The 27965-nt window shown below is 39.5% G+C and overlaps 1 protein-coding gene across 6 annotated transcripts; it reads left to right on the top strand.

Moving 5' to 3' along the window:
- Positions 1-27702, top strand: SEC23A (SEC23 homolog A, COPII coat complex component). 6 transcript variants are annotated; one of them, XM_083613548.1, is made up of 21 exons: positions 22-183; positions 6600-6836; positions 8327-8384; positions 8699-8785; positions 9725-9961; positions 10276-10355; positions 11011-11155; positions 11515-11673; positions 12415-12530; positions 14528-14651; positions 16189-16269; positions 17433-17522; positions 18346-18452; positions 19451-19604; positions 20524-20601; positions 21540-21701; positions 21964-22109; positions 23127-23904; positions 24972-25037; positions 26555-27218; positions 27271-27702. In XM_083613548.1, the coding sequence occupies exons 2-17, from the start codon at positions 6616-6618 to the stop codon at positions 22102-22104; spliced, it is 2040 nt and encodes a 679-aa protein (XP_083469674.1). In that variant the 5' UTR covers positions 22-183; positions 6600-6615; the 3' UTR covers positions 22105-22109; positions 23127-23904; positions 24972-25037; positions 26555-27218; positions 27271-27702. The 6 variants fall into 6 exon arrangements, with proteins under 6 accessions (XP_083469669.1, XP_083469674.1, XP_083469673.1 ...); XM_083613545.1 differs by having other exon boundaries at positions 23-183; positions 21964-22050; positions 23749-23904; XM_083613546.1 differs by having other exon boundaries at positions 23-419; positions 21964-22050; positions 23749-23904.
- Positions 27703-27965: the final 263 nt, after the last annotated feature.

The following is a 27965-nucleotide window of genomic DNA, read 5'->3' as shown; positions in this document are numbered from 1 at the left end:
GAGACCCCGCCTCTCTCCGGGCTGCGCCTCGCAATGCGCGCTCCTTGCCCCTTTTGACGTGGCACCGGCTTCCCCCCTCAGCCATGTTGGTTGCGTCGGCAGCGCTCAGGCTGCTGGGTTCCCGTGTGAGGAGAGGCTGAAGCGGGCGGCGGAGGCGGCTGCTCCACTGGCTGAGCGACGCAGGTGGGTAGAAGCGAAGGGCTGGGCGAAGGGAAGGGCTGCGCCACTTTCCGAGGAGGAGGAGGGGAGGCCGAAGTGGCACAAGAGTCAAGTCCCGCCGGAGAGCCGCTCGCCGACTCGGCGCTGGGAGCGCGCGCAGCGTGAGAGACGCTCCTTCTGACCCCCGGGCGCTTTGGTGCCTGTCGGGGGACACCCCCCAAAAGACCCCCCAAGCCGCTCCCGTTTACTTGTAGGCTGAGGTAAGTCGTAGCGAGGGGTCAGCGCCAGGGTGCTTGTTTTCTCCCATTCCTCCCCTCCCCAAAGCTAGAATTGTGATTATAATGTGATTATAAATTTTATAATGTGATTATAAAATACATATTTTTATATATAACTGCCCCCCCCCTTTTCCCTCTTCCGCTCGCCCCCAGCCCAGGACGAGCCTCTCTCATACTCCCTCGCCCTCTTCTGTAGGTGAGGGGCTGTACTGTGGACGAAGTGTGTGAGGGAGAGACTTGGAGTGGGTAGGCGGTTGTGGCACACACGGTGGCTGGAGCATTTGGGAACCAAAGCCTTATTCTGCCCCTTCAACGACCCCGCCTCCCTCCCCGGTTTGGGCAGCGTTGGGTATGAAGGATATTGGGATTTCACATCTGAACTTTACTGAGGAGAGGAGTCAGCGGCCTGAACTACAGTGGTACCTCGGGTTACAGATGCTTCAGGTTACAGACTCCGCTAACCCGGAAATATTACCTTGGGTTAAGAACTTTGCTTCAGGATGAGAACAGAAATCGTGCTCCGGCGGCGCAGCGGCAGCAGGAGGCCCCATTAGCTAAAGTGGTGCTTCAGGTTAAGAACAGTTTCAGGTTAAGAACGGACCTCCGGAACGAATTAAGTACTTAACCCAAGGTACCACTGTAGTACCTTATGCCCAAGAAACGCTGTAAGTAGCTGCTTTCCTGTGGGGTTAGGAGACTAAGAGTGCTGCTCTTAAATCATCTGGATAGTTTGGAAATAAAAGAGGGGATGTGTAAGAAATGAAGCAGGGTGATGTACACAAAGATGTAAAGATGAATGGGAAAGTCGGGATCATAAAGAGGGAGCAGGAATTGTGCTACATGGCAGTGTATTTTTGTCCCTAAATCCAACTGTTTTAAAGACAAAAATAACCCCCACATCAAACTGATGAAATAGGTAAACATTTGCTAATACATTGTTGCTTTGGTTCTCCGCTCTATGGTTTTTCTTCTTTTAGAATGTCAGGAATGAATGGAGTTCCTCTTCATGCAGCTGACAAATTGCCTCTGGCCCAGAAACGTTAATGCCACAAAACATTTGTTAATGCTTAAGGTGCCATAGGATTCTGTTGTCTGAGCAATGTGTACACTGTGTTCCCACACTGCAGAAATGGCAGTATTTGGCACAAATAATGCAAATCAATTATTAGTAGTAGAGTGAACAGATCTTAGTAAAAAGTCACGCAGTTTCTTTCTATAATACAAGAAGCCTCCATTGATAATCCCCCAGGGTTTTCAGAAAAACAAGCTCTCTCTCCCAAGAGCTTTATTTGTAATCATATGTTTTCCTGGATTTAATATATAAGTTGCAATAGCATTGGAGATTATCTTCCAAGGGAGGGAATATATGTAGTGCTGTACACTCACTTTTGAAAGTGATTCACTTCACAGGTAACGATATCATCTGCCATAAACAGACATGCAGCATGATACTAAACATACATTCAGTGCAGCCCATTTCAGCCTTCTGACAGCTTCTATTGGTTTGTTTAGAAACTTTAATTTAAAAGTTTTATAAATGTGGGGTATTTATTCTATATTCCACCTTTCTCCCAGTGAAGATCCCAAGGCAGCTTACAACACAAATTAAAAACACAAATTAAAAATAAATATTAAAGTTAGCCAAGCAAGTAGCCCTATATAAGCAGCACTGAAAATGCTTAAAACCATTTAAAAGCACAAAGAATTACCACATCCACTCTCGGGAGACCCTTTCAGAACAGCTAGTTGATGGCCAAAGGCCTGCTAGAACAAAAAAGTGCTTTCCTGCTGGTGAAAGAAAAGCAAGAGGAAGGTCAGTGCAGCCTTCCACAAGGTGGGAGCTGCCACTGACAAGACCCTCTCTCATGTCCTCAACCAAGGTACTTATGAAGGTGGTGGAGCCAAGATAAAGGCCTCCTCAGAAGATGTCAAGGCCCATAAAGAGAGATGCAATAATTATTCAGCTAGCCTGGATCCAAACCATATAGGGCTATGTCAGTCATAACCAGCAAACTGTCTCTGTACACACCAAAAAGTTTTCCTGAATGTTAGGTATGAAGATTTTGTTGAAGTTCAGAGCGTTAATTTTACAAGTTATATTTTAGGGAGCTAATAATCTCAGCTGAACAAAGAGGTAAGTATTTAAAATCATGTTGGTGCGTAAGCATACTTAGGGCTACAATATTAAGCTCATTTACTAAGGAGTGGGTCCCATTGAACTCACTGGGATCTACTTCTGTTTAAACTTGCTTAGGGGTCTTATGCTGGATTATAACTTGTTTTTAGATATGCTGTATTTACTAGATGTTTGTATAGATTTGTAGTACTTTTATGATGAACATCATAGTTCTGGGCAAACTTACTTGGAAGTAAATTCCACTTAAATTGGTACAACTTACAAGAAAATAGGTTGTGTTGTGCCTAGTGTTTTAGGCTGTAATTCGTGTTTGGAAGGCAAAAATAAAGGAAGAAGATGGGATAAATTCCTTTGCCCAGATCAGGTTTTCTGAGCCAAAATGTATGCATAAGCTTTGTAAGGTCAGCTATGATGTGGTATTGAGAGGTAAGCATATTTTCATCCATTGGTCTTTAACTGGTGGATTAGAACCCACAAACGTGTAAAAGGGGTTGTGCTGGTGACATTGCTATCATTCCCTCCCCCTATATTTTAAGAAAATAAAATAAGGGAAAATGGAGAAGGGAGAGGGGAAGATACTTAACACCAGTATAATAAACACATTAAGTTTGTGTCTTGTATTGTAGACAGGGGTTAAAGGTGAGTTTCAGATCTGAAAAGTCTGAAGACGTCTGTTCTAATCAACACGTTGTGTGTACCTTGGTCTTTGTAGAATGTGTAAGCATGTAATAAAACAATGTACAGTGGCTTTTTAAAAAGTGGAAGCATTTCATCCTAAGGTCTTTATCTCACGGATAGTTAATGGAAGGTATTCAGTTAAATAATTGTGTGAGGGGAATGACTTCAGTTTACGCAGTGGGACTCCCCCCTCTCCTCCCTCGCACACCTCCTGAATCTGCCCCGAGAGTTCCCCTAAATCTGTTATTGGGGGCAGCATTGAGCAGAGAAGGGAAGAGTCATTCTGCTCACAGTTACTTAGTTTGCTTGTGCTTGACACAAGCTTGTTTACATGGAGCTCAGTGAAGCACCCAACCAAATGCCTATAATTTTGAGTTGCCGATGAGAATATTCTTATAGCTGGCTATATGCATGTCTTTGGAAGTGCAGAGTTCAACTGTAAATCTGTATGTAGGGCAGGTATTGCTTTTGTTCCTTCATCATATTTATTGCAAATTTTGGTAGCAAAGAGCCAAGTACACATTGTATGCAAATACTCAAAATCAGAGTCCTGACACTCTTTTTCATTAAATAAATTTTTGTTTGGAGGAAAGTGTGAAGAGTAGACAAGTGGTAGGGAGGGGCACAGAGAATGCTAAACTGTTTTCCTTCTCACTGTTTATCATATTCAAACCCCCCTCCCCTCAAAGACGTGTTCCCCCTTGGGATTTTTCTTTCTGTAATGGGAAAAGCTACTTTGGGTCTGCTGTGGGTATGAGGCAGACAAGGGAAGACCTAAGCACCACCTCTTCCCACATCTTGCTTGATTTATTGCTCTCTGATTTTTCCACGTTTTGCTAAGTTATTCAACTTCTTCCCTCCATGGACCTTTTGATAACACAGTGTTGTGCTTTTTTGCATGGGCTTCGGCTGGGGTAATTCTGTCAATGACAGCAATAAAATAAGAGCTATTCATTAAAAGCAGAGTTTCAGGGAGCTGGCTGCTTATAATTGCAGGTCAGAGAGCTGCATTGGTGAGCTCTGCAACTTCAGCAGAAATTCTGCTCTCTCCTTGCTCCCCCCCAACTTGCAGCATCACTTTGTTCTGCTTGGCAAGCTGCTGTTGAAACCTGCAAGTTTCAAAAGTTTATTGATGCAGACTTTTTCAGTACAGCTGGATAATACAGCTATTAGTAAAGGTAAAGGTACCCCTGCCCGTACGGGCCAGTCTTGCCAGACTCTAGGGTTGTGCGCTCATCTCACTCTATAGGCCGGGAGCCAGCGCTGTCCGTAGACACTTCCGGGTCACGTGGCCAGCATGACAAGCTGCATCTGGCGAGCCAGCGCAGCACACGGAACGCCGTTTACCTTCCCGCTGGTAAGCGGTACCTATTTATCTACTTGCACTTAGGAGTGCTTTCGAACTGCTAGGTTGGCAGGTGCTGGGACCAAATGACGGGAGCTCACCCCGCCGCGGGGATTCGAACCGCTGACCATATCATCGGCAAGTCCTAGGTGCTGAGGTTTTACCCACAGCGCCACCCGCGTCCCAATACAGCTATTAGAAACACCTAAATTGAAGCTTGAGATTTCCCCCCAGTGTACTGAAGCTACAGCTGCTGCAATAAGTGGAAGGTATTTGGTGGGTAATATCATTTTATGATTGTGGAATTCATTCTGGAGTAGGATCCTGAGAACAATCATTATTGACCATGGTTCAAACTTCTTTCAGAAAACCAGAGTTAATACTAATTATGGTTTGTCCAGGTCAAGACATAATGAGCTACTGTGGTTAGTTGAAAGTGGAGACTAAGGTTTCCACTCTTGCGGCTGCACTGGAAGAGGAGAAGGGAGCCCATGGTGCACTGTTGCATGCCAGTGCAGCCAGTATGATACAAATGCATTGTGCAATATAGATGTGCCCAGGGTAGGTTTTTGTGGTATTATCTTCCCATCTATGTCACTCCCTCAATAGTCCACTTGCAACATTGATACTTGCCTATAGTGCTTTTATTTATTTATTGCTTGATCTGTAGAACCTGCACAGCAGCTTACAATAAAATTACACACCTACAATAAAACCATACATGTACAATAGAAAGTATTTTGGCATTCAGCTTTGGAATTCTAACAAATAAAACTTTTGGCTTTACATATACAAAGCCACATCGAACTGTTGACAGGTGTTTGGTATTAAAATAACAAATATAAATCAGGCTGTTTATAAAATTTCTTACTCACTTTTCACTATAAGGGCTCAGGGCAGGTTACAACGATATAATATTTCCCCCCTCAAAAAGTAAAACAATTAAAAGTAGAATAGAAAAATATAAATTCAACAAAAGAGGTGGGTCTCGCAAAACAAAATACCATACCTTAACTGTCAAAGGCCAGGGTAAGGAGTTGTATCTCCAGCATACAGTGCAAGCTGCACAATGAAGATGCTACCTAGGCACACCTCTCTGGGGAGGGGTTTTCACAATTTAGGGGCTGCTGCAGACCCAGGATACATGAAGAGTGTTTGGCATGGAGAGTACAGATAAATTGAATAATTCCTAGATTATGAGCGGAAAGGTTGGAGGAATTTTACTGAAGACATGGCTGTTGCTGAGCTTGGTAGCTCTTGAATATGTTCACTATTTTGTCTTGCTCCCCCCCTCTCGTTCTGTATTGCTCTTCTAGTGTGTAAGTCTGGTTGGTCATATTTAAAACGACCAAAGGTTTGTTGGTGTGGTAATACAGAACTGTTGTATTATACTGGATACTTTCATTGCAGTTCAATTTGTCCAATGTGAGTGGTGTGCCATGGTGACTGTACTGCTGAGCTGCTGCCATATCTGATGTGTTTACCAAGCTTTGAATAATACAGCAATCTGTAGCAACCACATATGGTGGTGTGTATTGCATAGTACCAGTCTGAACTTGCTAGTTAAAGAACTTAAGAGGTGAATGAACCCTTCCCCCGTGCACACTGTTTTGAAATGAATGGGAGTGTGGTAATCCTTGTGATATTCTTTTGGATAACACTTCTCAAATCAAAGTTACTTTGCAGGTCAGTGTACTTTCGAGCTGACACTTTATATTGCTGCAATGTTACAGCCGCTTGAGAGATGTATGTATGATATCTCTTTTTTAATATGTGCACTGGCAATACTGTAGAATGTCCACTATCCAAATGCAACAGAGGCTCCTAGTTGTTTTTTGTTTTCCCGCACGTAGCTCTATGAAAAATGTATGTGTTTCGAGATAGCTAGTAATGCAGGTAGCTTGGAGGTGCTCCATAATGCCCGTTCAAATGAAACGAGGCTTGGTTTCTAATTCATTCTCCAAAACTTGCATGTATCCATTAATGTGTGCTTCTGTTTCAGAAATAAGAACGCAGTGATGGCAACCTTCCTCGAGTTCATTCAGCAGAATGAAGACAGGGATGGCGTTCGATTCAGCTGGAATGTATGGCCTTCCAGTCGTCTTGAGGCTACAAGGATGGTGGTTCCTGTGGCCTCTCTGTTTACACCATTGAAAGAGCGGCCTGACTTGCCTCCCATTCAGTATGAGCCGGTCCTCTGCAGCAGAACTACCTGCCGAGCTGTTCTAAATCCATTATGGTAATTTCAGATAAAGAGTTTTAAACTTTGCATGGATATTAGTACTTTATTATTGTTATAAAAGGTATTTTATATATTATTTATGTTCGGGAGTTTGAAAGACAAATTTATTTTCAGACCTTCGCTATAAAAAAATGTTACAAATAGTTAGTATCTTGGACATTTAAAAAAACAACACCCTCACAAATCAATACAAAATTATGCACAGCACATAAAAGATATTATCTGAAGTGCAGCTCATTATGGGTGATATCCAGCTTCAGTCATGCTTGGAGTAGACCTTCTGAAATCAATTGAGTTAAGTAACTTAATTGATTTCAATGAGTTTGTTTGGAGTATGATTTGGATACTTTCCGAAGTGCATTTCTGAAGTTGACAGTAACTGTGAGCATGCCTTATCTACAGAATTTTTCTTGCTCCATAAAGTTATCCATGACAGCAGTTAGAAAAAAAATGGCCAAAAAGTGTAAATAGTAAAAACAGTTCTTATTTTGTAGTATTTTTTCCCAAGGGTCTTAATACCTTATTCCCACAAGATCTTTTTTAAAGCAAGTCCTGTTGATTGTAACAGGACTTTAAAAGCATACGTATAATGTATGGTTCTGTACTGAAGCTGTTTTCTCGTGGATAAATTAACTGAAATCATACTGGCTCATATGTACACAGAGCTTCTATGTGATGCTTCATATGTGTGCTTGCCATGTACAAATCTGCAATATTTTTTTTAATGTGCTGTGCTGCATACCATTAACAGAAAAGGTATCCCTGAAATTTCCACATGCCAAAAACTATAAATACCAAAATAAAGGTAACACTGGTGCCACTTTGCTTCTGCAATATTATCAGCCACTCACTGCTTAACTAACTTGCAGCCACGTGGCTAACCAGATTATTTAATATAATTGTTCTGCCTTTTGTTATGGTGCATGGCAAGACACAACTCTAATTTTATTTATTTCCCTGAATATTTATACTTTCCCCAGTGAGCGTAAAGTAATTTGCAATAATTGTAAGGAAACACACTAAAATGATAAATTTAACAGTAATCGAATAAAAAGCAGTACCAAACACAACTTATGGTATCAGGAAGGAGTTAAGATAAAGCACAAATATTTTAATGGGTTAGAGAAGAAAAGTTTTGATAACTAGCTTTGATCAGAATAAATGATGAGACTAAAGTTTGTGGGTTGACCATTGACCAACGGTCTCAGTGACCTGACAATAAAGCTTCTGTCGGAAGAATGGGGAAAGATGCAGTTTTAAGCTATCCTTCCCCTGCCTCTCCAGCCCCCACTACATCAGGAACAGATTTAAGGTGTGTGTTGGGGGAGGGGAATGGCCAAAAATTGCTTCCCTTCACATTCTTGCTGAGCGACAGTGTTAGATACTATGCTGTATTACCTGTGCCCATGTTTAAGCATGAAACTGCAAAGTATCTGACTTGCATTCATAATTTGTCTATTAAAACACTTTAAAATTTATTTTTGTAGCCAAGTGGATTACCGAGCAAAACTATGGGCTTGCAATTTTTGTTACCAGAGAAATCAGGTAAGAGAACTTTCAGGTGAATGCATTTTAAGATTGAGATATGAGTGGTAATAATATTAACATGTAAAGGGTTGGGGTGGGGTGGAATAGACTAGTATAGGTAAACCCTTTCCAGCTTGTTGCTCTGCAGATATTTTGGACTTCAGCTCTCAGCAGCCCCACATATTGTGGCCATATGTCAGGGATGTTGAGAGTTATATTCTAAAGCACTTGGAGGGCACCAGGTTAGGAAAGGCTGACTGGTATAGAAATTTATGCTTCAAAGTGGTTTTTGTTTGAATTTTTCATTTGATTGGATCCCTTTTCTTCTGCAGTTTCCTCCTACGTATGCAGGCATATCTGAGATGAACCAGCCTGCAGAACTCTTACCTCAGTTTTCTAGCATTGAATATGTCGTACAGGTAAATACCTTGATTAAAATCTTTGGGATTCTTGGGTCAGAAAAGTTGCCACTGTGATGGTCTCCAATATGTGGAGTTTGGACAAGGACTCAGCTATATAGTGGCAAATAAAACGTTTTAGATGTGTTGTAAAGTGCAATATACAAATGTGACACTAGATGGCATAGTGAGTTCGATGTATTTTTAAAAACATTTTTTAAAAAAAGCGTTTTCAAAGCATTTTTAATACGTGTGTAGATTCCACCTCAGAGTCAGCTGTAGTCATACTTTCCTGAACAATTAGTGTAGCCTAAAACCTATGTAACTCAGAAGTAGGAGGAGCATGGGTAGTTCAGGGGTGACATCCTAAATATGTTTCAGCCACCATGGAGCCGGTAGCACAAGTGCTCTTCAGCTTATACATTTGTTTCAACTAAACTGAGTGCTAAGCAATACAGTCGTACCTTGGTTCTGAAATGCCTTGCGACTCAAACGTTTTGGCTCCTGAATGCCGCAAACCTGGAAGTGAGTGTTTCAGCTTGCGAAGCCGAACGTCCAACGCGGCTTCTGCAGGTTTTGATTGGCTGCAGGAAGCTCCTATAGCCAATCTGAAGCCGTGCCTTGGTTTTCAACCATTTTTGGAAGTCGAACGGACTTCTGGAACGGATTCCATTCGAGAACCAAGGTACGACTGTATAGCAAAACAGATTTAAATAACACTGGAATCTAATACACGTATGTCTGCCCAAGTCAGTGCCTTACACTTTGCATAGTGTTAGAGAGATTCATGTGTTTTTATTTAGGACTGTAAAACGGATACAACCATGCTGAAGCCGGTTTTGCATGAGTATTCCCAAGAAAGCATTTGATCAGGTATAGTTTGGGGATAGTTACAACAAAGCTATTCCTGACTTTTTGAAGTAATGTTAATGCTGCAATCTTGTTCACTTTTTCTTAAAGCGCGGACCTCAGATGCCTTTGATATTTCTTTATGTTGTTGACACGTGTATGGAAGATGAAGACTTGCAAGCTTTGAAGGAATCCATGCAAATGTCGTTAAGTCTCCTCCCTCCAACTGCTTTGGTTGGACTCATTACTTTTGGGAGAATGGTGCAAGTTCATGAGCTTGGCTGTGAGGGGATTTACAAAAGTTATGTTTTCAGAGGCACAAAGGATCTGACTGCAAAACAGCTTCAGGTAAATATAAAATTAATATTAAAAAATGGTATTTCCAGTTTTGGAGCCGCTCTGTCTTTGAAGATGGAAGTAAAAAAATCTGTACCTTACTGAACAGTTAAGGAATTAAGCAAACCTTTTCAATGTGTAAAATGAGAAAATCAACATCATAAAGATGTTTCCAAACTTTTTTTAAAAGTAAGAGATTTTTTTAATTAAAAAGACTCGGTGTAAATGAGTAAGAAATATTCCTTAATTTTCTTTAAAATGTTGTTGCTGTTTATATGCTGAATATGTAACTATATTCAACTTTATTATGTTAAATATACTCACAGGAAATGTTAGGACTTACAAAAATGAATGTTGCACAAGTGGGGCGTGGCCCTCAAGCTCAGCAGCCACCACCATCAAACAGGTATTTGTTTTTATTAAGAAGAAAAATGTACTAAATTGTTTTACAGTAAGCCCTGCTTTGTAATTTTGCAGTATGAGTCATTGGAGGAAAGGTGGGTTATAAGCGTAATAATAAATAGATGAATAAAAAATGTTAAAATGTCAGATATTGAGGTCAATCCCTGTTCCCAACTCTCTTTTTTCCAAGCAAGTGTACTCAAGATGCAAACTTTAGCTTGTGCCAAATCCTATTCATTCATTTATTTACTCATTTATATGCATGCCACCCAGTAACAAGCTTTCTGGGTGACTCACAATGAAAGTAAATCAGCTGCCAACTTAAGTCATACTTGGGGTAGAAGCACTGAAATCAATGGGCTTAAGTTTGTCATGAATAATAATAATAATAATGGGTAGCTTCCAACATAATATAAAAACACAGGGAGACATCAAGCATGAACTAACTTAAGTCTATTGATTTTGGAAGGTCTATTCCAAGTATTACTTAGTTGGATACCACCCATGTAACATTAAATTTATAACAAAATTTAATTTGTATTTTAAACACTATAATTGTGGGTCAATACTTTGCAAATATATAAATGGTCTAGAATTATTTGAAAGCTTGTGCAATCAAGGGAAACTTCTTTTTAACTTAATGTTTTTCTTGTTTCCAGGTTCTTACAGCCGGTCCAGAAAATTGACATGAATCTCACTGATCTTTTGGATGAACTGCAACGTGATCCTTGGCCTGTTCCCCAAGGGAAAAGACCTTTGCGGTCTTCTGGAGTGGCACTTTCCATAGCTGTAGGACTGCTAGAGGTAACAACTTTTCATTTATGCGCATCTGAAAGTTCGCTGCCCTTATCTGGGTTACCTGAATGGGTTAAAGCAATGTGAATTTGATTTGAAATTGGAAAAATGCCGAAGGTTGTTCCCTCCGATTGCAAACAGACTTTCCTGAAGTTTTTCCAGTTCAGCTGTTTCTTTTTGCAGTTATAGAAAAGTGAGGGACTATAGTGCAAATACTAAAAATACTTAGTTAAATAGGTCTCAGCATTAACCTTAGGTCACAGTTCAACCTATTTTAGAACTCAATCAGCATTTCCGAATATCATCGCAATATGTCTTTGAAACACATCTTTTTGCTTTCTGTCTTAAAAACATTTATTATCCCACAGTGTACTTTTCCTAACACTGGTGCCCGTATAATGATGTTTATTGGCGGACCGGCTACACAGGGACCTGGGATGGTTGTAGGAGATGAACTTAAGGTGCCTATAAGGTCTTGGCATGACATTGAAAAAGACAATGCCAAATATGTAAAAAAGGGTACTAAGGTAAGAACACATAAGTTTTAAATTCTGTAATTATTTGGAATATATGTAAAGTAATGTGAGATCTGTACATAATTTATTCAGTGACTGCATATTTTCTAAAATTAAAACCCCTCCAAAACAAACTGGTAGATTTCCATTAACCTTGGAGGCATATTTTGTGTGCTTGCCTTGACAGAGGGTGACATAAGCATAATGGAACATATAGGACTGTGGAAGAAATAGCATGTAATTCTCCACCCGTCCAATACTTCATGTAGCATCTCTTGAAACTGCTGTGTGATTATATGTCTTCCTTCCCTTCAAAACCACAGTGTATTGACAGCCATCATGCCAATGGAATAAAGTTTAATCCAGATGAGATTGGTGATGGATGGGAAGTTGAACTAGGAAAAAGTGTTACATTCTAGATAAGGTCACAACATTCCCCCTAAAATATCAGATATAGGGCTTGGGGCTGCTCCTTGATGCAGTTCTGCTTCATCTTGTTCAAACTGTATCTGTTGTCCGGAATGCCCGCCCCCCAAGTAAAGGTAGCTATTTTGGCTTATACAAAATCAGAACAATTATGAATTAAAACATATTTCTGTTTTAAATACTGATCTAGTCTTGTATAGCATCTGAAAGAATATAATTTCGCAAATACACTTCATCTTCTGAAGAACGTTTGAAGCCTTAATGTAAAATGTGGAAAGTTTGACCTGCATTGTTTAGTAAAAGTTATGTTTACATTTGTGTCTCTAGCATTTTGAAGCTTTGGCAAATCACGCTGCTACAACCGGTCACGTTATTGACATTTATGCATGTGCATTAGATCAGACTGGTCTTCTGGAGATGAAGTGCTGTCCTAACTACACTGGGTATGTGTTACATTTTACAGTAATGTAAAAGAGGCTATATGCAGAAACAGTGTTCTTGTGTAATTAAGAGAAAAGCTATATATTGGAAGTCAAGTGGACTTGCATATGTTTGCATGAGTATGTCTGTGTCAGCAAAGTAGTCACTACAATTAATCTTTTTCAATCATGAAATTATAGATTAAAACGAGTTTTCACGTCAGAAAGCAATACCCTTTGACTAGTACTCTTAATTGCAATATATTCCTTTCTCCTGTTTAAAGATTTTGTATCACACAGCTATTAATACTGAGCATAATACTATTCTGGGGAGTAATCTTAAAGTAAGATTTTTCTCTCTACTGAGAAAGTTAAATGCTGCTGCACAGAAGCACTATTGTAGGATTATAGTGCTGGAAAGTATCATCAAATCAATTCTAACCTCCTGTCCTTTGTCAAGCACCAATGTTTTCTTTCTTCTCCTTCCCTAACACCCATAATCTACACCATGGTGTGCTGCAAGCATGAAAGGCACACCCCGCAAAATCAGTGGGTGATATCCAATTAAGTCTTACTTGAAGCAGACCTATTCAAATTCTGCCAGCGCTTCTACATCGATATGTATAAAATGGTCTGTTTGTGAAATAAATTGTTTAGGGATAGCCACTGGGCCCTCAGTGCTGCTTTCCATGTTTTATTACTACATTGTAAAACGAGCATGGTGTCGAGCCATTTCCTATAGCTCCCACCAACTAGCATCGGATGCTCGAATTAGAGGTGGTTTTTCCAATCTGATCCTAAGAGATATTCATAATTCCCCTTGGAAAACTACAATCAACCTCAAACTCCGCTCTCTTTTTAATCTGAATTGCAAAACTGTTCTTAAATTAGAGTGTATCAGTCCGGCGGCCCTACCTTCAATTAAAAAGAAGTTACAGCTACTTGACTTCTCTAACACAGCTGCCGATGCAAGAGGGCCGTGTTCAGGCCTAGCCCTAGCTATTCCTCCCCCTGAAGGAATCCCTCTATACTGTTTCACAATTTCTTCGGAGGCTAAGCGAAGGGCCTTTACCTGTGCCCGTCTCAACTGTTTTCCTACAGCAGTTCTGTCGGGTCGTTATTCCAGAGTCCCCATCGCAAACAGAACATGCAACTGTAATGACTCGGCCCTGGAGACTATGGAACATGTAATGCTCTTCTGTCCCAACTGGACAGATGAAAGATCTCGGTTTTTAACTCCTCTCATGAACAAGCTTCATCTCCCAATCCAGCCCTGGATAGTGTCCCTCTTTTTGCAAGATTCTGATTGTTGGATCACCGAGATGACAGCTAACTTCCTGCTCAGTGTGATGAAGAGGAAAGCTGCACTAACTTCTTTTTCAACACCACAGCTGTAGTCGATACTCTGCACAATCGGATGAAGTTCCAAGTAGCTTTATAGTACAAGGACAATGGAGCTAGGACAAATCTGAGGAGCTGAAGGACCCCTTTAATGATCCTCCTCCAGCCTCAGCAGTTTTTTGTCTTTTTATTCTTGAACTATCGGTCATTCGATGTTTTAAATCCCCTGTTGTTTTTGTTATCTCCTTTCCCCCCCCTTTAAGTATTTGCCCAGGACGATATCTACCTTTACCTCCCCACCCCCATTTTATGTTATGCTGTTATTTCTATGTATATCATGCTATGGCCACACGGCTAATGCAATAAAATCTATATATATATTACTACATTATGCCTCTTCAGGAATGAGCTGTGGGTGGGGTGGGGAAGCCAATGGATATAAGCTGATCCTGCATTGCTTCCATGAGTGCTTGTGATGGTCACTTTTATACATAGCATATAGATCTGCAATATCACAACGAAATATGGGATGGCAGGAGTGGAGCAGAAATCTTCACAGGTGAACTTGTGGTAGCAGCCTAGAGTGTGATGACTTAGAGCAGTTCCAGATTCCATTATAACTTCTCTTTCGCGTTTTTCATATATTGTTTGACTTAATTATTCATTTTTCCCCCATGTAGGGGTTACATGGTAATGGGAGACTCTTTCAATACATCCCTGTTCAAACAAACCTTTCAGCGTGTGTTTACCAAAGATGCACAGGGGCAATTCAAGATGGGATTTGGAGGTACCTTAGAAATCAAAGTAAGATTTGGAATTTTACTATAAATATTTTTAAAGGTCTTGTGTTGTTATTCCATCACATTTGTTTACAACTAATTAAACTATTGCACTAAGGTATTATTATTGCTAGTAACAATTGTTCAGTCAGTGTTTTAGTTTAAACCTTTAGCGTTGGGGTCGTAGTATTTTATTTTACAGTGAAAATAAACACTGGAATTTAGTGTGGCTGTGATCCAGCATTCATTGCTTGGCAAAACTGTTATGAATTCCTATCCTTGACTTACAAGATATGCAACTGGGTATCTTTCCTGTAGGGACGCGGGTGGCGCTGTGGGTAAAAGCCTCAGCGCCTAGGACTTGCCGATTGCATGGTCGGCGGTTCGAATCCCTGCGGCGGGGCGAGCTCCCGTCGTTCGGTCCCAGCTCCTGCCCACCTAGCAGTTCGAAAGCACAATTAAGTGCAAGTAGATAAATAGGTACCGCTTTCTAGCGGAAAGGTAAACGGCGTTCCGTGTGCTGCTCTGGTGCCAGTTCGCCGGAGCAGCTTCGTCACGCTGGCCACGTGACCTGGAAGTGTCTGCGGACAGCACTGGCTCCCGGCCTTTAGAGTGAGATGAGCGCACAACCCTAGAGTCTGTCAAGACTGGCCCGTACGGACAGGGGTACCTTTACCTTTACCTTTATCTTTCCTGTACCTTTGCAGACACAGCTCACTCTAACATCTTGTAATCTGTTGATATGATATTTAGATTGCACTCACAATACATACTGAATGTCAACAGAAATATTTCTCTGTTGCATAAAGGTGCAATTCCTATAACATTTCTTCTTGCCAGTATGGAACGTGGGCAGCAGGGCATGAGATCCAGGGGATAGTATGGTGATTTGTCCATATCCTGCTGGTCATATGAATATGCTGCTGAGGAAAAATATATATCTGGGAAGGGGCTGTTGCTTAGTGGTAGTGCACATGGTGTGCACATGGAAGGTCCTTGACCCAGTATCTGCTATCTCCACAAAGGATGATGCCGTGAAAAGTCAGAGTAGACAATACTGAGCTGGTTGGCATTTTTATAAAACATCTCCATATGTTCACCTGTACGAAAGTGTGGGACTCTAAGGAACTTTGAGGGTACTCTGGGTCAGGTGCTTGTTCTGAGATATGATTTGTCATCTCTGCCACCAATGCTTGTTCTAGATTGGACTTGTAAAGGAGATGTAAAGTTAAAGTGTATAGGCGTCTACAAACTAGAGGAATGAAGTCTCATAAGTCCTTTTAGTGCAAGGAGTACTTTTAGTTGATCCAGTGAGTTGTTTAAGGCTGCAGTTCTCTACATACTTACCCACAGTGCAGTCTCATAGAAACCATTTTTACTACAAGAAAAGCTGTCTGGTTTCTGCTCCATTCTGAATCAAATGACTGTGCAGACCTCTGTTAGCACTGCTGTTTACTAGTAAAGGAGATTTACAAGCTCAGACTGCCAAGAGGAAAGATTATCCTACATTCTGCAGGAACAATCTTTTGTTCTTATTTTATTTTGCTCTTCAATCTGTGTAGACTTCAAGAGAAATAAAGATATCTGGAGCTATTGGACCTTGTGTATCTCTCAATTCTAAAGGGCCCTGCGTATCAGAAAATGTAAGTTGATTAACCTGTAAATCACATATACAATCTGTGCCTTTCTCACTTTTCACACACAAAATGCTATAGAAATTATGTAGTAAAATCTTGTGTAAAATCCTATTAGCATGTTGTCATTTTCAAAGGCATGATTTTACAAAAGTTTTGACTTTTTGTCCTTCAGGCCGGGTGAGCAGTGAGTTGTGTGGCTGTTGGCTGGTTTAGAACAGTTGATACCATTTTAATCCAACCCTTACACCTGTTACATAAAAATGCAGTAGATCCAGCTTTTTCTGATGTGACTAAGCATTAGTGGGTATCATATTGCGATTACACTATACCACTCTGTGTGTGAGTAATTCAATGTCACACTAAGGTGATTGTTCTGACAGGGAAAGCATTTTGGCTTGCCTGAAGGAACAATCCCCCTCCTCACCTCTACGTGCCGTTCCAGGGGTTCTCCCGATTCCCCTAGAGACAATTTCGTGTTTGCGCAGGGCGATGTGAAGGAAAAGCCCTGTTGTACAAGGAGAAGTCCTTGTGCAGGGCTTCTACTGACAGGACTCATTAACTGAATCCTGCCGTGTGTGTGTGTGTGTGTGTGTGTTTATTTCACTAGCCACTCAGTTTCCAAAGTAGTGAATATATTGTTGAGGAGTAGAAAGCTCTAGGTAGCGATAAGCACCTTACATATAGGCTTATTTATTTATGTATTGTACCTCTTGTGGTGCCTCCTGGGTTCAACAATGCTCACTATATATATATATATATATATATATATATATATATATATATATATATGTGTGTGTGTGTGTGTGTGTGTGTGTGTGTATCAGCATTATAAACTTCACTATTTGTCCTACTTACCCTGTAGTTCTTTGGATGTGTACCAGTAATGTCTTGCTTAGTGCCAGTATAGTGGCTCATTGTTTCATTTGGCTTTCTTCACTACCATAATGTGGCATTATTTCCTTCACGCAGCCAAAGTATACTCGAGTCTGTGGAAATTCATGTTACATGTTAACAACATGTTAAGTGTTATCTTATATATATAATTTTGCTGTATCTAAGTAACTGGGATAGGAACCATTGAAAACAGCAGTACGTTTTCCCAAATCCTACAATTTGCTGTGTATAGCAAATGTAACTTTTGCTGAAAATTATTTGTAATATTTTTGCAGGAGATAGGAACAGGAGGTACATGTCAGTGGAAGATTTGTGGACTTAATCCTACCACAACCCTAGGATTGTATTTTGAGGTGGTTAATCAGGTAAGATAATTTTTTTAGAGTACATGTGCATATTTAAATATTTTTACTGATTGTGTAGGAGGTAGGTGGTTGAAAAAGCACAATTCCCACTTCTTCCTCCCCATTTTAATTGGAGCTTTGGGGAAGTAGCTGATATGGTCTACAAAAGTAGTTTCTTTCAAGAATTATGTGATGGGGCCTCCTTGTGTGTTTCATCACTTGGGGAGGGGGGAAAGCAAATTATAGTTTTCCCCATTTTAATTAGGAACATTTTTTGAGACTTGCTGTAGCTTGTAATACCATAAGGCGCTAAGCAACAAACCAGGAAGTCCCTGGTTTAGTTCTCACCTGTGTAATGAACTTGGTGGGCAGCCTTAGTAGTTTGCCTGCCTTCAGCCCACATCTACAATATGAGGGTAGTAATAGTTTTTTACCTTATAGGGTTGTTTGTAAGAAATGCTGAGGTCGTGTTTGTGAAGCACTTGGTTGCTCTAAGTAGCTATATACATATTACACCGTATTATCTTGTCTCATCTACCGTGCTCCTGTCTTGCCTTCAGATTTGTACATCTCCTATAGTATTTTCTCTACTTAAAGCACTCTGTTTTGGAAGCTGCTCCAGTGTTGAATTAAATTGTAGCTAAATATAGGCAGTAAGCTTACTGACTTAATTTTTTCATATTTGTACAGCATATTGCACTTATTAAAGTAGCTTCTGACAAATCACCTCTAATTATATAATTGACAGTGGCAGTGATGGGATTCTTAATGTAGTGATCATGCTGCACAACTTTCCTGTGATTCTGTTCAATTTAATCTCTTCACCATTTACCCTTCGAAACAGCACAATGCTCCAATTCCTCAGGGTGGGCGAGGTGCAATCCAGTTTGTGACTCAGTACCAGCATTCGAGTGGACAGAGACGAATCAGAGTGACCACTGTTGCCAGAAAGTAAGCCCTCAGTTCTGATGTGCTATTCTAGATATTTGTGTGGTATGCACACTGTTTAACAAACAGTATTTTGCTTAGAAAGTAGACCTTATGTATGTAAGGTCTGACATTGTATGTAATGCTGACTTTACACTAGCGGAAAGCACTTTGAAATCATGCACAGCAGAGCACCTGATTTTTGTTAATCTGCCAATATTTATTTATTCCAAAGAATCCCAGGGCAGCAGACACATAAACAAGAAAATGAAAACATCATAAATCCAGTACAGATGAGGTCTGGGAAAGAACTCTCCACTTAAAAGGCTTTTTGGAAAGGGAAGCTTTTTCAGTAGGCTGAAAAGGCAAACAAGACGGCGCTTGTCTATTATTTAATGGGAGGGAATTCCAAAGAGTAGGTGCCACAACACTAAAGGCCCCATTTCTATATGGAGAAGTACCTCCTGATGAGATAGTATCTGCAGGAAGCCCTCACTGCAGAATGCACAGTGATTGATTGAGTATATGAAGGGTGAGATACTATTTTAGGTAGCTGGATCCCAAGTTATATAGGGCTTTATATGGTAGAACCAGCACCTTGAACTTAGCCTGATTGCAGATTGGCAGCCAGTGCCAATTGAATTGGATACCTAATCATTGCAGTTTCCTACACCTCCACAAATGCATGATCACATTAGCAACCATGGAGGTGTGCTGTGTGTGATTACGATTCAGAGCATGGTGTGCAGAGAGCTATATGATGCCTTTCCTTCAGGGGATCATGAATTGCTGATGATTCTGCAAGGCCTGCTTCTGGCATAATGTCTAAATTGGCTCTAAAGGAATTGTTGTATTTGCAACAAAGTGAGCTTCCTGCATGTTTTATGTTTCTCTTAATTGCGTAAGGGAGCTTTGTTTTGATTTGGAGGAGCGACATGGATTGGAGCTGTTCATTATTAAACTGATACGTTTTTGCTTCTCTCTGATGACATGTGTGGTAAACAAATGCTATTCTTTTGCAGTTGGGCTGATGCTCAGACACAGATTCAAAACATCGCTGCTTCTTTTGACCAGGAGGCGGCTGCCATTCTTATGGCCAGGCTGGCAGTGTACAGGGCTGAGACGGAGGAAGGCCCTGATGTTCTTAGGTGGTTGGACAGACAGCTCATCAGACTGGTAAGGCATTACAAATGTTTGAAAATATTGATTTCTCCTCCCATCTGAGATTGTATTTAGGGAGAGATTAGGACCGGACCTGGGACTTGTATCCGCCTTCTCTGCCCCCAGTGCAAATAGCAGATGTAGAGGTCCTGATCCAGAATGGGCTACTGCTCCTATTATTTACTTTTAAAAACCAACAAACATTTGTTCAACTGATGATTGTGTGAATGATGCCGCATCTTGTTTGTTCCTAAGACGGCAATCTGATACATTGTTACATTTTGAGAAATGTATATTTTGAATAGTTTTATGTGCTTCTGGTGCTAGATGTAAATTTGGCTGGCTTATATACAGTGTATAAAGTTGCAAAGGAACTTGCTGAAAGATGTTAGAAGAATGATAAAGAAGGCTTTTCACAGTGGATCTACTTTGTACTATAAAGTGCCAACAAAAATAAGCCAAAGGTTTTGCTTGTCATAATTACCTCTAACTCTTGCATTTCAAAACTTCACTCCACAATTTTTAAAGTCATGTTTTTTCTCAATAGATATACTGCTCAAGTAAAACTTAATTGTCTGGAAGCCTCAGTTGTATTCCTCCCTCTTCTGAGAGCCGAAAAATAATATACAAACATTAAGCTTATTGCTAACTGTTAAAGTTGATGTGAATGTTTCCACAAAATCTGTGGGTCTTAAACATTTGGTATTGAATGAATCATTTTAGTTAGATTTCATTCTGGGATCTATGTATGGTAACTATGTACCGGACACTCTTGAACAGAATTTTAGAAGTCTCCCCATGCTACTTCGGTGAAGTTAGGTTGTAGTGAAGTTAGTGTAATGTAGTGAAAGTAGAAGTATATATTTCTGAAAATGTCATGATAGTATTTGAAGTGTCACACTGAAAACTTAAAGACTTTTTAAAATTTATCTAGTGTCAGAAATTTGGAGAATATCACAAGGATGATCCAAGTTCCTTCAGATTTTCAGAAACCTTTTCCCTTTACCCACAGGTGAGTATGAATGAAGTGAAATAGAGAACATTCTATATCCAGTATGATGCTTATATTCACTTTATTGTAAGATGTCCAAGTGTCCTTGATTAGGTTGCAGTTTTAAAAAAAGTTACCGTATGTTTCATGCCAGCATTTTCGTATTTGTGAAGCAGTACAACATAAAACCGAATAGTATTTCTCATTCTAAGCCTTTTAACTTTGGCTGTTCTGAATTTCTTAGACTTTTAAATCACTACTTTTAAAAAATACTGTATCATTCTAGTTTTGGGATCAAATGTGCCACAAGACTGTCATAACTTTAAACACTCGAGAGCATTTATATAAATATAAACCATGCTATAAATATAAACATCTAAGTGTGATATTAACTATAACACAATTTTTCATTTTTAAAAATTATGCCTTCATTGAGAATTTTCCTTTTTCAGTAAAAAAACATAACTGCAAAAAGATCACCAAGAGCAATTTGGGTCCACAATGAAAAAGTATACAACACCTACAAGAACAGTGTGTGCACTTTTTAAACATAAAATGGCATATTATACTACTAGCATACATACAACAGTGCAGTTGTAAATTACATGCAGTGTCAACAATTTTCACAGGACTTGCAGCCCTAAACACCTCATTTCACAACTGTATTAGACTACTGTCCAATGAACAGACAAAATTGAAGTACATTTTTTTCTGTGATTTTCTATCATTTTGTTGGCCACAGAGGTCACACCTGGTCTTTTCCTTGCTGTCAGCATTGTTACCCTACAAATTTGGAGGTTGTCTTTCTTTATGTCCCAGACAAGCTAGATGATGTCACTAAACTCAGTGACATAAACCAGTATCAAATCTTTTTGGAAAGAAACATTGCTACTGTTGATGCAGCTGGGTTTGTGGACAAGAAACATTGGGGGGAATTTCTGGTTTGTTTTATTTTGCAGTTTATGTTCCATTTAAGAAGATCTCCTTTTTTGCAAGTCTTCAACAACAGTCCTGATGAAAGTTCCTACTATCGCCATCATTTCATGCGGCAAGATCTGACTCAGTCCCTTATAATGGTTCAGCCAATTCTATATGCCTATTCTTTCAATGGACCCCCAGAGGTATGTTGGTGTGTATGACCTAGTGTGTATGAATAGCTGCAAAAAGAAAACTTGAAAATGAAGAAGACTCATTAGTGTATTGTTGGGAAAATAATTTCAAACTAAATTGACGCTTTAAATTAAATGTAAAGCAGTTTTGCACAAGAAAATTTTGGGAGCATGTTATGTTGCTTGCTAAATGTAACAGAGAAAGCTGAATTTTAAGAAATGGATTTCTCTGTTTTGTATATGTAGTTAAGACACTTTTCTCTTTTTATATTAGCCTGTTCTTTTAGATAGCAGCAGTATTCTGCCTGATCGCATTCTTCTCATGGACACCTTTTTCCAGATCCTTATTTATCATGGAGAGGTAAGATCAAGTCACTTTGACTTCCATATCCTACTATTTGGGCATACTTATTAAAACTAGTGGCTGTCTGCTATGATTAAATGGGCACAAGATATTGGTCATAACATTATGTTTGCGGACTGGGAACAGTTGTGGACCACCGGTATGAAATTTACGGCATGTAATGCCTTAAGAGAGAATATTATGAAAATGATATACAGGTGGTACATGACACCAGTCAAGCTTGCAAAAATATATCATTTGCCCGATAACAAATGTTGGAAATGTAAAGAAAATGAAGGTACATTCTTTCACCTTTGGTGGACGTGCCCAAAGATTAAGGCTTTCTGGGAGATGATCTATAATGAAATGAAAAAGGTATTTAAATATACCTTTCTGAAGAAACCAGAGGCCTTTCTCCTGGGCATAGTTGGCCAATTGGTGCCAAAGAAGGATAGAACTTCCTTCATGTATGCAACAACAGCAGCAAGAATACTCATTGCAAAGTATTGGAAGACACAAGATTTACCCACCCTGGAAGAGTGGCAGATGAAGGTGATGGACTATATGGAATTAGCGGAAATGACTGGCAGAATCCGAGACCTGGGAGAAGAGTTGGTGGAAGAAGATTGGAAGAAATTTAAAGACTATCTTCAGAAACATTGTAAAATTAATGAATGTTAAAAATGATGTTGGATTGAAAATAAGAGGCACTAGCAACAAAGTTAGTGAGAATATGCAAAAATGAGTTGATAAGGGATGAAAATATAGAGCTATAATATGTTAAGATATAGAGTTAAGATAAACGAAAGAGGGTAAGGATTTGCTGATCTGATTATTGAAATGGGAATACAAAAAGGGGAGGTGTGAGGAAGTCAAGGAAACAAGCTAATGAGTTTAAAGTTATAGAAAATGGGTTTGTTTTTAATTCTTTTGTATCTATTTGTTTTTTTTCTTGTACTCTGTATGTGTATCTTTTTTTTCTCTTTTATGTAATTTTGTATGTTTCTTTTTTCTTTTCTTTTTTCTTTTTGGTATTTTGCAAATTTTTGTTTTTGTAAAATTTTAATAAATATATTATATATAAAAAAAACTAGTGGCTGTCACCCACACATGGCAATAGCTCTGTACTGGAGGCCATTTCTTATGCTTTGTCCAGTTTTAGGAGCTGCTTGTCATGTGGAGTTGCTTGGTGGAGCTCTGTCATGTGTCCATATTGGTAGCTTCTCGAGGCCATCATGGTACTTGAATTTTCTATGAAAGTGCTTGTGTGCAAAAATCCTTATAGGTTAAGGCCTTGAAAGCTAATACGTTCACTACCTGCTATATTTACGGAAGTTGCTATTGTCAGTAAACATACATTCTTGTATTTCAGTTAATAAATAACACTTAAGTAGGCAATTCTATGACTACTTACTATGGCATACTTCCACTGAGGATGATGGCACTAGGTGTCATGTATGATTGCTGTGACAGAGCTGCTGCTTGAAAAATGAGAAACTATTGAGCATTTGTTATTCAGAACATAATGGAATATCACAGTTATTATTTGCTCTTGGTAAAAATATAATTACAATAGTGTAATTCTGGTGATTAAATCACTGCTAAAACATTAATTGACTGACCTGTTCCCCAAGATTTCTTACTGCTTCCTGCTCAAACTAGATTATATAAAACTTGTTTGGATGAATAAAACAATGTGTGTTTAATGCTCTATAGACCATAGCTCAGTGGCGCAAGTCAGGCTACCAGGACATGCCAGAGTACGAAAACTTCCGCCATTTGCTCCAGGCTCCATCAGATGATGCTCAGGAAATTCTTCATTCCAGATTTCCAATGCCACGATACATAGATACAGAGCATGGAGGCAGTCAGGTAAAGCATTGTTGCTTCAGTTTATGGAAGAGGTTTTCAATCTTTTGGGGTCCACAGCTCCCTTGACCAACTGCATTCTTTCTGCAGCACCCCTGTGGGGCTCAGGAGCTCAGTTATGTCACCTCTTGCCTACAGAGCTGGCAGCCTCTCACCCTTTTTCAAACACCCTCCCTTGTGGAGTGTTCCCTCAGCCTCCTCTCCCCTCGCCTCTCCTTTGGAAAGCTGCAGCAGCCGCCCCTGGTCTCTGAGCTGCCTCTCCACCCCAAAGAGAGGTGCCTCCTCCCATTGCCCCACAGGGGCCTGGGAAGCACCCCCTGGCCAGCCCCAGAGGCAACATTTGCCTGGGGAGTTTTTAGCCACAGCTGCTGCAACAAACAGCTGTGCAAGCCTTTGGGAGGCAGAAAGATGAGAGGGCACAAGAGGAAGAGAGGGAAGGGAAGAGGGACAGAGGCCAGTGTTGCCCGCGGCACCCCTGACCATCATTCAAGGCACCCCAGGGTGCCATGGCACACCGGTTGAAAACCAGTGGTTTATGGAATCATCTTGCTAAATGCAAGACAGGCCAAATCAATATTGGACTTGCGTTAATAAACTTTCAAGTTTCATGTAGTTGAAATAGGTATGAATTATGACTCAACTTCTAGCATACTGAGCATGTGATGGCTCATGTGCTTGGCTGAATATTTAAGCTGCTTTTAGATGCTCATGATTCAAACCCACCCCCCATTTTCTGGTAGGATTTAGACAAGACAAGCAGCAACCCCCTTACTATTGTTTGCATAGGCTCCCAGAACATAGCTCACCTTCATTCAGTCTTCTCAAGCCAAACTATACGTGGTAGGGCTGTGTACATTTATTCCTTGTTGCTGCTCACTTAGCACTTTTTAATATTTCATACTTAACAAAAGCTGAATGCTTTTAAAAAAATAAAAGCTATGATTCTGTGAATGCAGACTATATAACAGATCACATGATGGTCATTCTTGTTGGAGTGTAAATAAAGTCCATTCTTGTTGGACTGTAAACATTATTTAGAATAACTTTATTTTCCTTATTTTTGTTTAAAGGCTCGTTTTCTGCTTTCTAAAGTGAATCCCTCTCAGACCCACAATAATATGTATGCCTGGGGTCAGGTAAGTTTCAAGTGGATTAATCAAAAGGCTAAGATAATAGAAATAATGTTTCCTGCTTTAACTCTCATAAAACAATTTGATAGTTAATCAAATAGAGAGCGATTACCAATATTAAAACTTGTATGTCAAAAACAATACAGTATTTTTAGAAGTTGCCATTCCGATTAAGGAAATGCTATGTTGCTTTTTTGTTGCCCTTAAAAATAAGCATTTCTTGCAGCCTAGAAACAATGTGTTTCTCTCCTTCTGGGAGTTTTGATAGGATACAAAATATTCAAAGGCCTTAAAAAAATTAGGTAGAGGTGAAGATTGTTCTCAGTAGAAAATGTACTAAAGCCAGTTTTGTTGATGAAACCGAATAGCAGAGACAGCCTAAAAGCTTATATTGTATGAAATTCATTACCATTGGATCTTAAAGAAAGGTTAGCAGATTCATGGAGGGTCTAGGACTATGGCTGTAGTTCACATGCTTAATATGCAAAAGGTCGCAGGAAAATACTTCTGAAACCCTGGAGAATCACTATTACTCATCGTAGACAATGTAGACTATACAGTGCAGACAATATTGAGGAAGGTGGGCCAATTACAGTCGTACCTTGGTTTTTGAACAAAATGCATTCTGGGAGTCCATTTGACTCCCCAAACCATTCGAAAACCAAGGCATGGCTTCTGATTGGCTGCAGGAGCATCCTGCAGCCAATCAGAAGCCATGGAAGCCGCACTGGACGTTCAGCTTCTGAAAATAGTTTGAAAAATGGAGCACTCACTTCCGGTTTTCAGATGATTGGGAGCCGAAACATAGGAGTTCCAAGGCATTTGGCAACCAAGGTACGACTGTATCTGAGTTGCTAGGTGGCAGATTCCTACATTCCAGCTAAACTAATAACACCAGGTTCAGAAGTTGTTTTTCAGTGGGATAAGGAAGGGTTAATTGGATTGGGTAATGATCACAAGCTATGAGGAAGGCAGGAGAGCAGAACTGGAGTGAATCCCCTCAGTTTTTTCTCTCCTGCCTTGGTGAAACAGCTCGTTCCTCCTGACTCTCTCTGTTCCTGTCAGTTAACTGTTTTTTTCCTTTCAATATTTTCCATTTTTTTCCTGTGGTTCCTGTTTACCGTGCTTTGCTTCTCTTGTCAACTTTTCTTGCCTACTTCGTAAAAAATAAATAAAATCCTGTCTTTCTCTTCTTGCTTTTTCTGCTCCTCTTGTGCCTTGAAGCTTCTCTGTGTTCTTTCTTATTTCTTTGTTCCTTTCTGCTGCCTGTCCTCTCTATATTTGCTGAGGGGACAGTTGCCAGTTAGGAGAAGCCACTGATTGCCCATTTTTCCTCCCTGCGATTGCCGTTGCCCCTATTGGAACAGCTGTTAATTGTCTAGTAAAGGGAAATGTGGAGGTATATTGGTTACTTAATTACAGTGATTAGACTTACTGATTTTCATAGTACATGTTCTCATGGAATATTTTGGCTTCGCTTAATGAATTTGACATATTTTCTAACGCTTTCCCTTTTCTTATAGGAATCTGGAGCACCCATTCTCACTGACGATGTCAGTTTGCAGGTTTTCATGGATCATTTGAAGAAACTTGCTGTATCAAGTGCTGCCTAAGTGTGGAGTGCAACAGATGTTGATTAGCTGAATCAACATTTCAGCTTTATTTTCCATTTGATGTACTTGTAAAACAAATGCTCTGATGTGTTGCAAGCTGCCTAACTACAACTTAAAGTAGTGTAGTTTTCAGAAAAAGAGCATATCAAAGGCCTAAGTACAAACTACAGTTTGGAAAAGTAAACCAAACTGGGATATAATTCAGGGGGGCGGGGAGCTTTTTTGGTTTCCATGATACTGTAATTTGTCTTAGTCCATTGATTATAACTTTGTACTATCTTTTATATTTGAACAGTCAAAATTATTATTCTGGCTTGCACTGCAGAAACACTAAATGTTGTAAAAAAAAAAAGTCTGTTGTCAGCAATGGGCTTTCGTGATTTGCCTTCTGGCATATTCATGTTTATTCTTCTTGGCTAGAAAAGAACAAAGAAACTGACTATAAAATGCTATAAATCCAATTTCTTGAAATCGAAAAATATTTATTTTCTGCAATCAGTTGTATGTTGATGGTTTAGTAAGTGTTCATTTTTGTTTGGTTTTTTTGTTAGGAAATCTTTTCTATATTTTCTAAGTGAAGTTTAACAAGCAAAAATTGAAACAAAATTGTCAATTGTTATCCAAAGTTTACAATTTGACAATCATTTGGATAATATCTGGCAAAGTCTGTGATTACTACACTTAATTAAAACACTATCAAATCTGGGTGTTTTCAAAACAGAGGAGAAAAATTGATGTCCTCCACCTGTCTACAGTGTCTACACAGGGAAAAACACATAGTTATAGTACCATAAACAAAAACATATTGCTGCCTATTTCCATAAGTAAGGTATGCTTATTTTATTATAGCCATATAATGTTATGACATTGTGTGGTGGTTGGTTTTTTTGTTCTGCTTCTGTTTTGTTATAAATTATGCAAGTTATGATTCTTGTTGAAGCAGTATTACACAGTACACACCATAATTGTAATAAATCTGGTAATACTCAGTTTTAGCTTTGTTTCATTGAGAACAAATATATTTGCTTTTTAATAATAAAGTTTTTATGTATAGAACAGATGGTTGCATTTGTAAGCCTATGTCTATATGCAATAGCTAAATTTGATCATAATCATTTAATAAAGAAAAAATGTATTCTTATATGTAAACAATCTTATACTGTTTCCCCCTAGCAGAACTCACAACCACACTTGGCAGGCTGTTGCTGACTAGTGTAAGTTTGAGCAAAAGGACCTGAATTGAGCTCAAACTACATACTCCCAAAATGTTTTCATCTAGCCCTTGAGATGGGTCTCAGCACTAAAGTGCAAGAAAAAAAAA

Source organism: Podarcis filfolensis (genome assembly GCF_964270895.1).
Source record: "Podarcis filfolensis genome assembly, chromosome: 1".
Taxonomy (NCBI): domain Eukaryota; kingdom Metazoa; phylum Chordata; class Lepidosauria; order Squamata; family Lacertidae; genus Podarcis; species Podarcis filfolensis.
This window is presented reverse-complemented; position numbering and strand designations above follow the sequence as displayed.

Coding starts and splice junctions, on each gene's coding strand:
- SEC23A (XM_083613543.1), top strand. CDS start 6,616: ATGGCAACCTTCCTCGAGTTCATTCAGCAGAATGAAGACAGGGATGGC. Junction 11,156..11,514: donor TAGCTGTAGGACTGCTAGAG/GTAACAACTTTT, acceptor ATTATCCCACAG/TGTACTTTTCCTAACACTGG. Junction 19,605..20,523: donor ACAGACAGCTCATCAGACTG/GTAAGGCATTAC, acceptor AAATTTATCTAG/TGTCAGAAATTTGGAGAATA.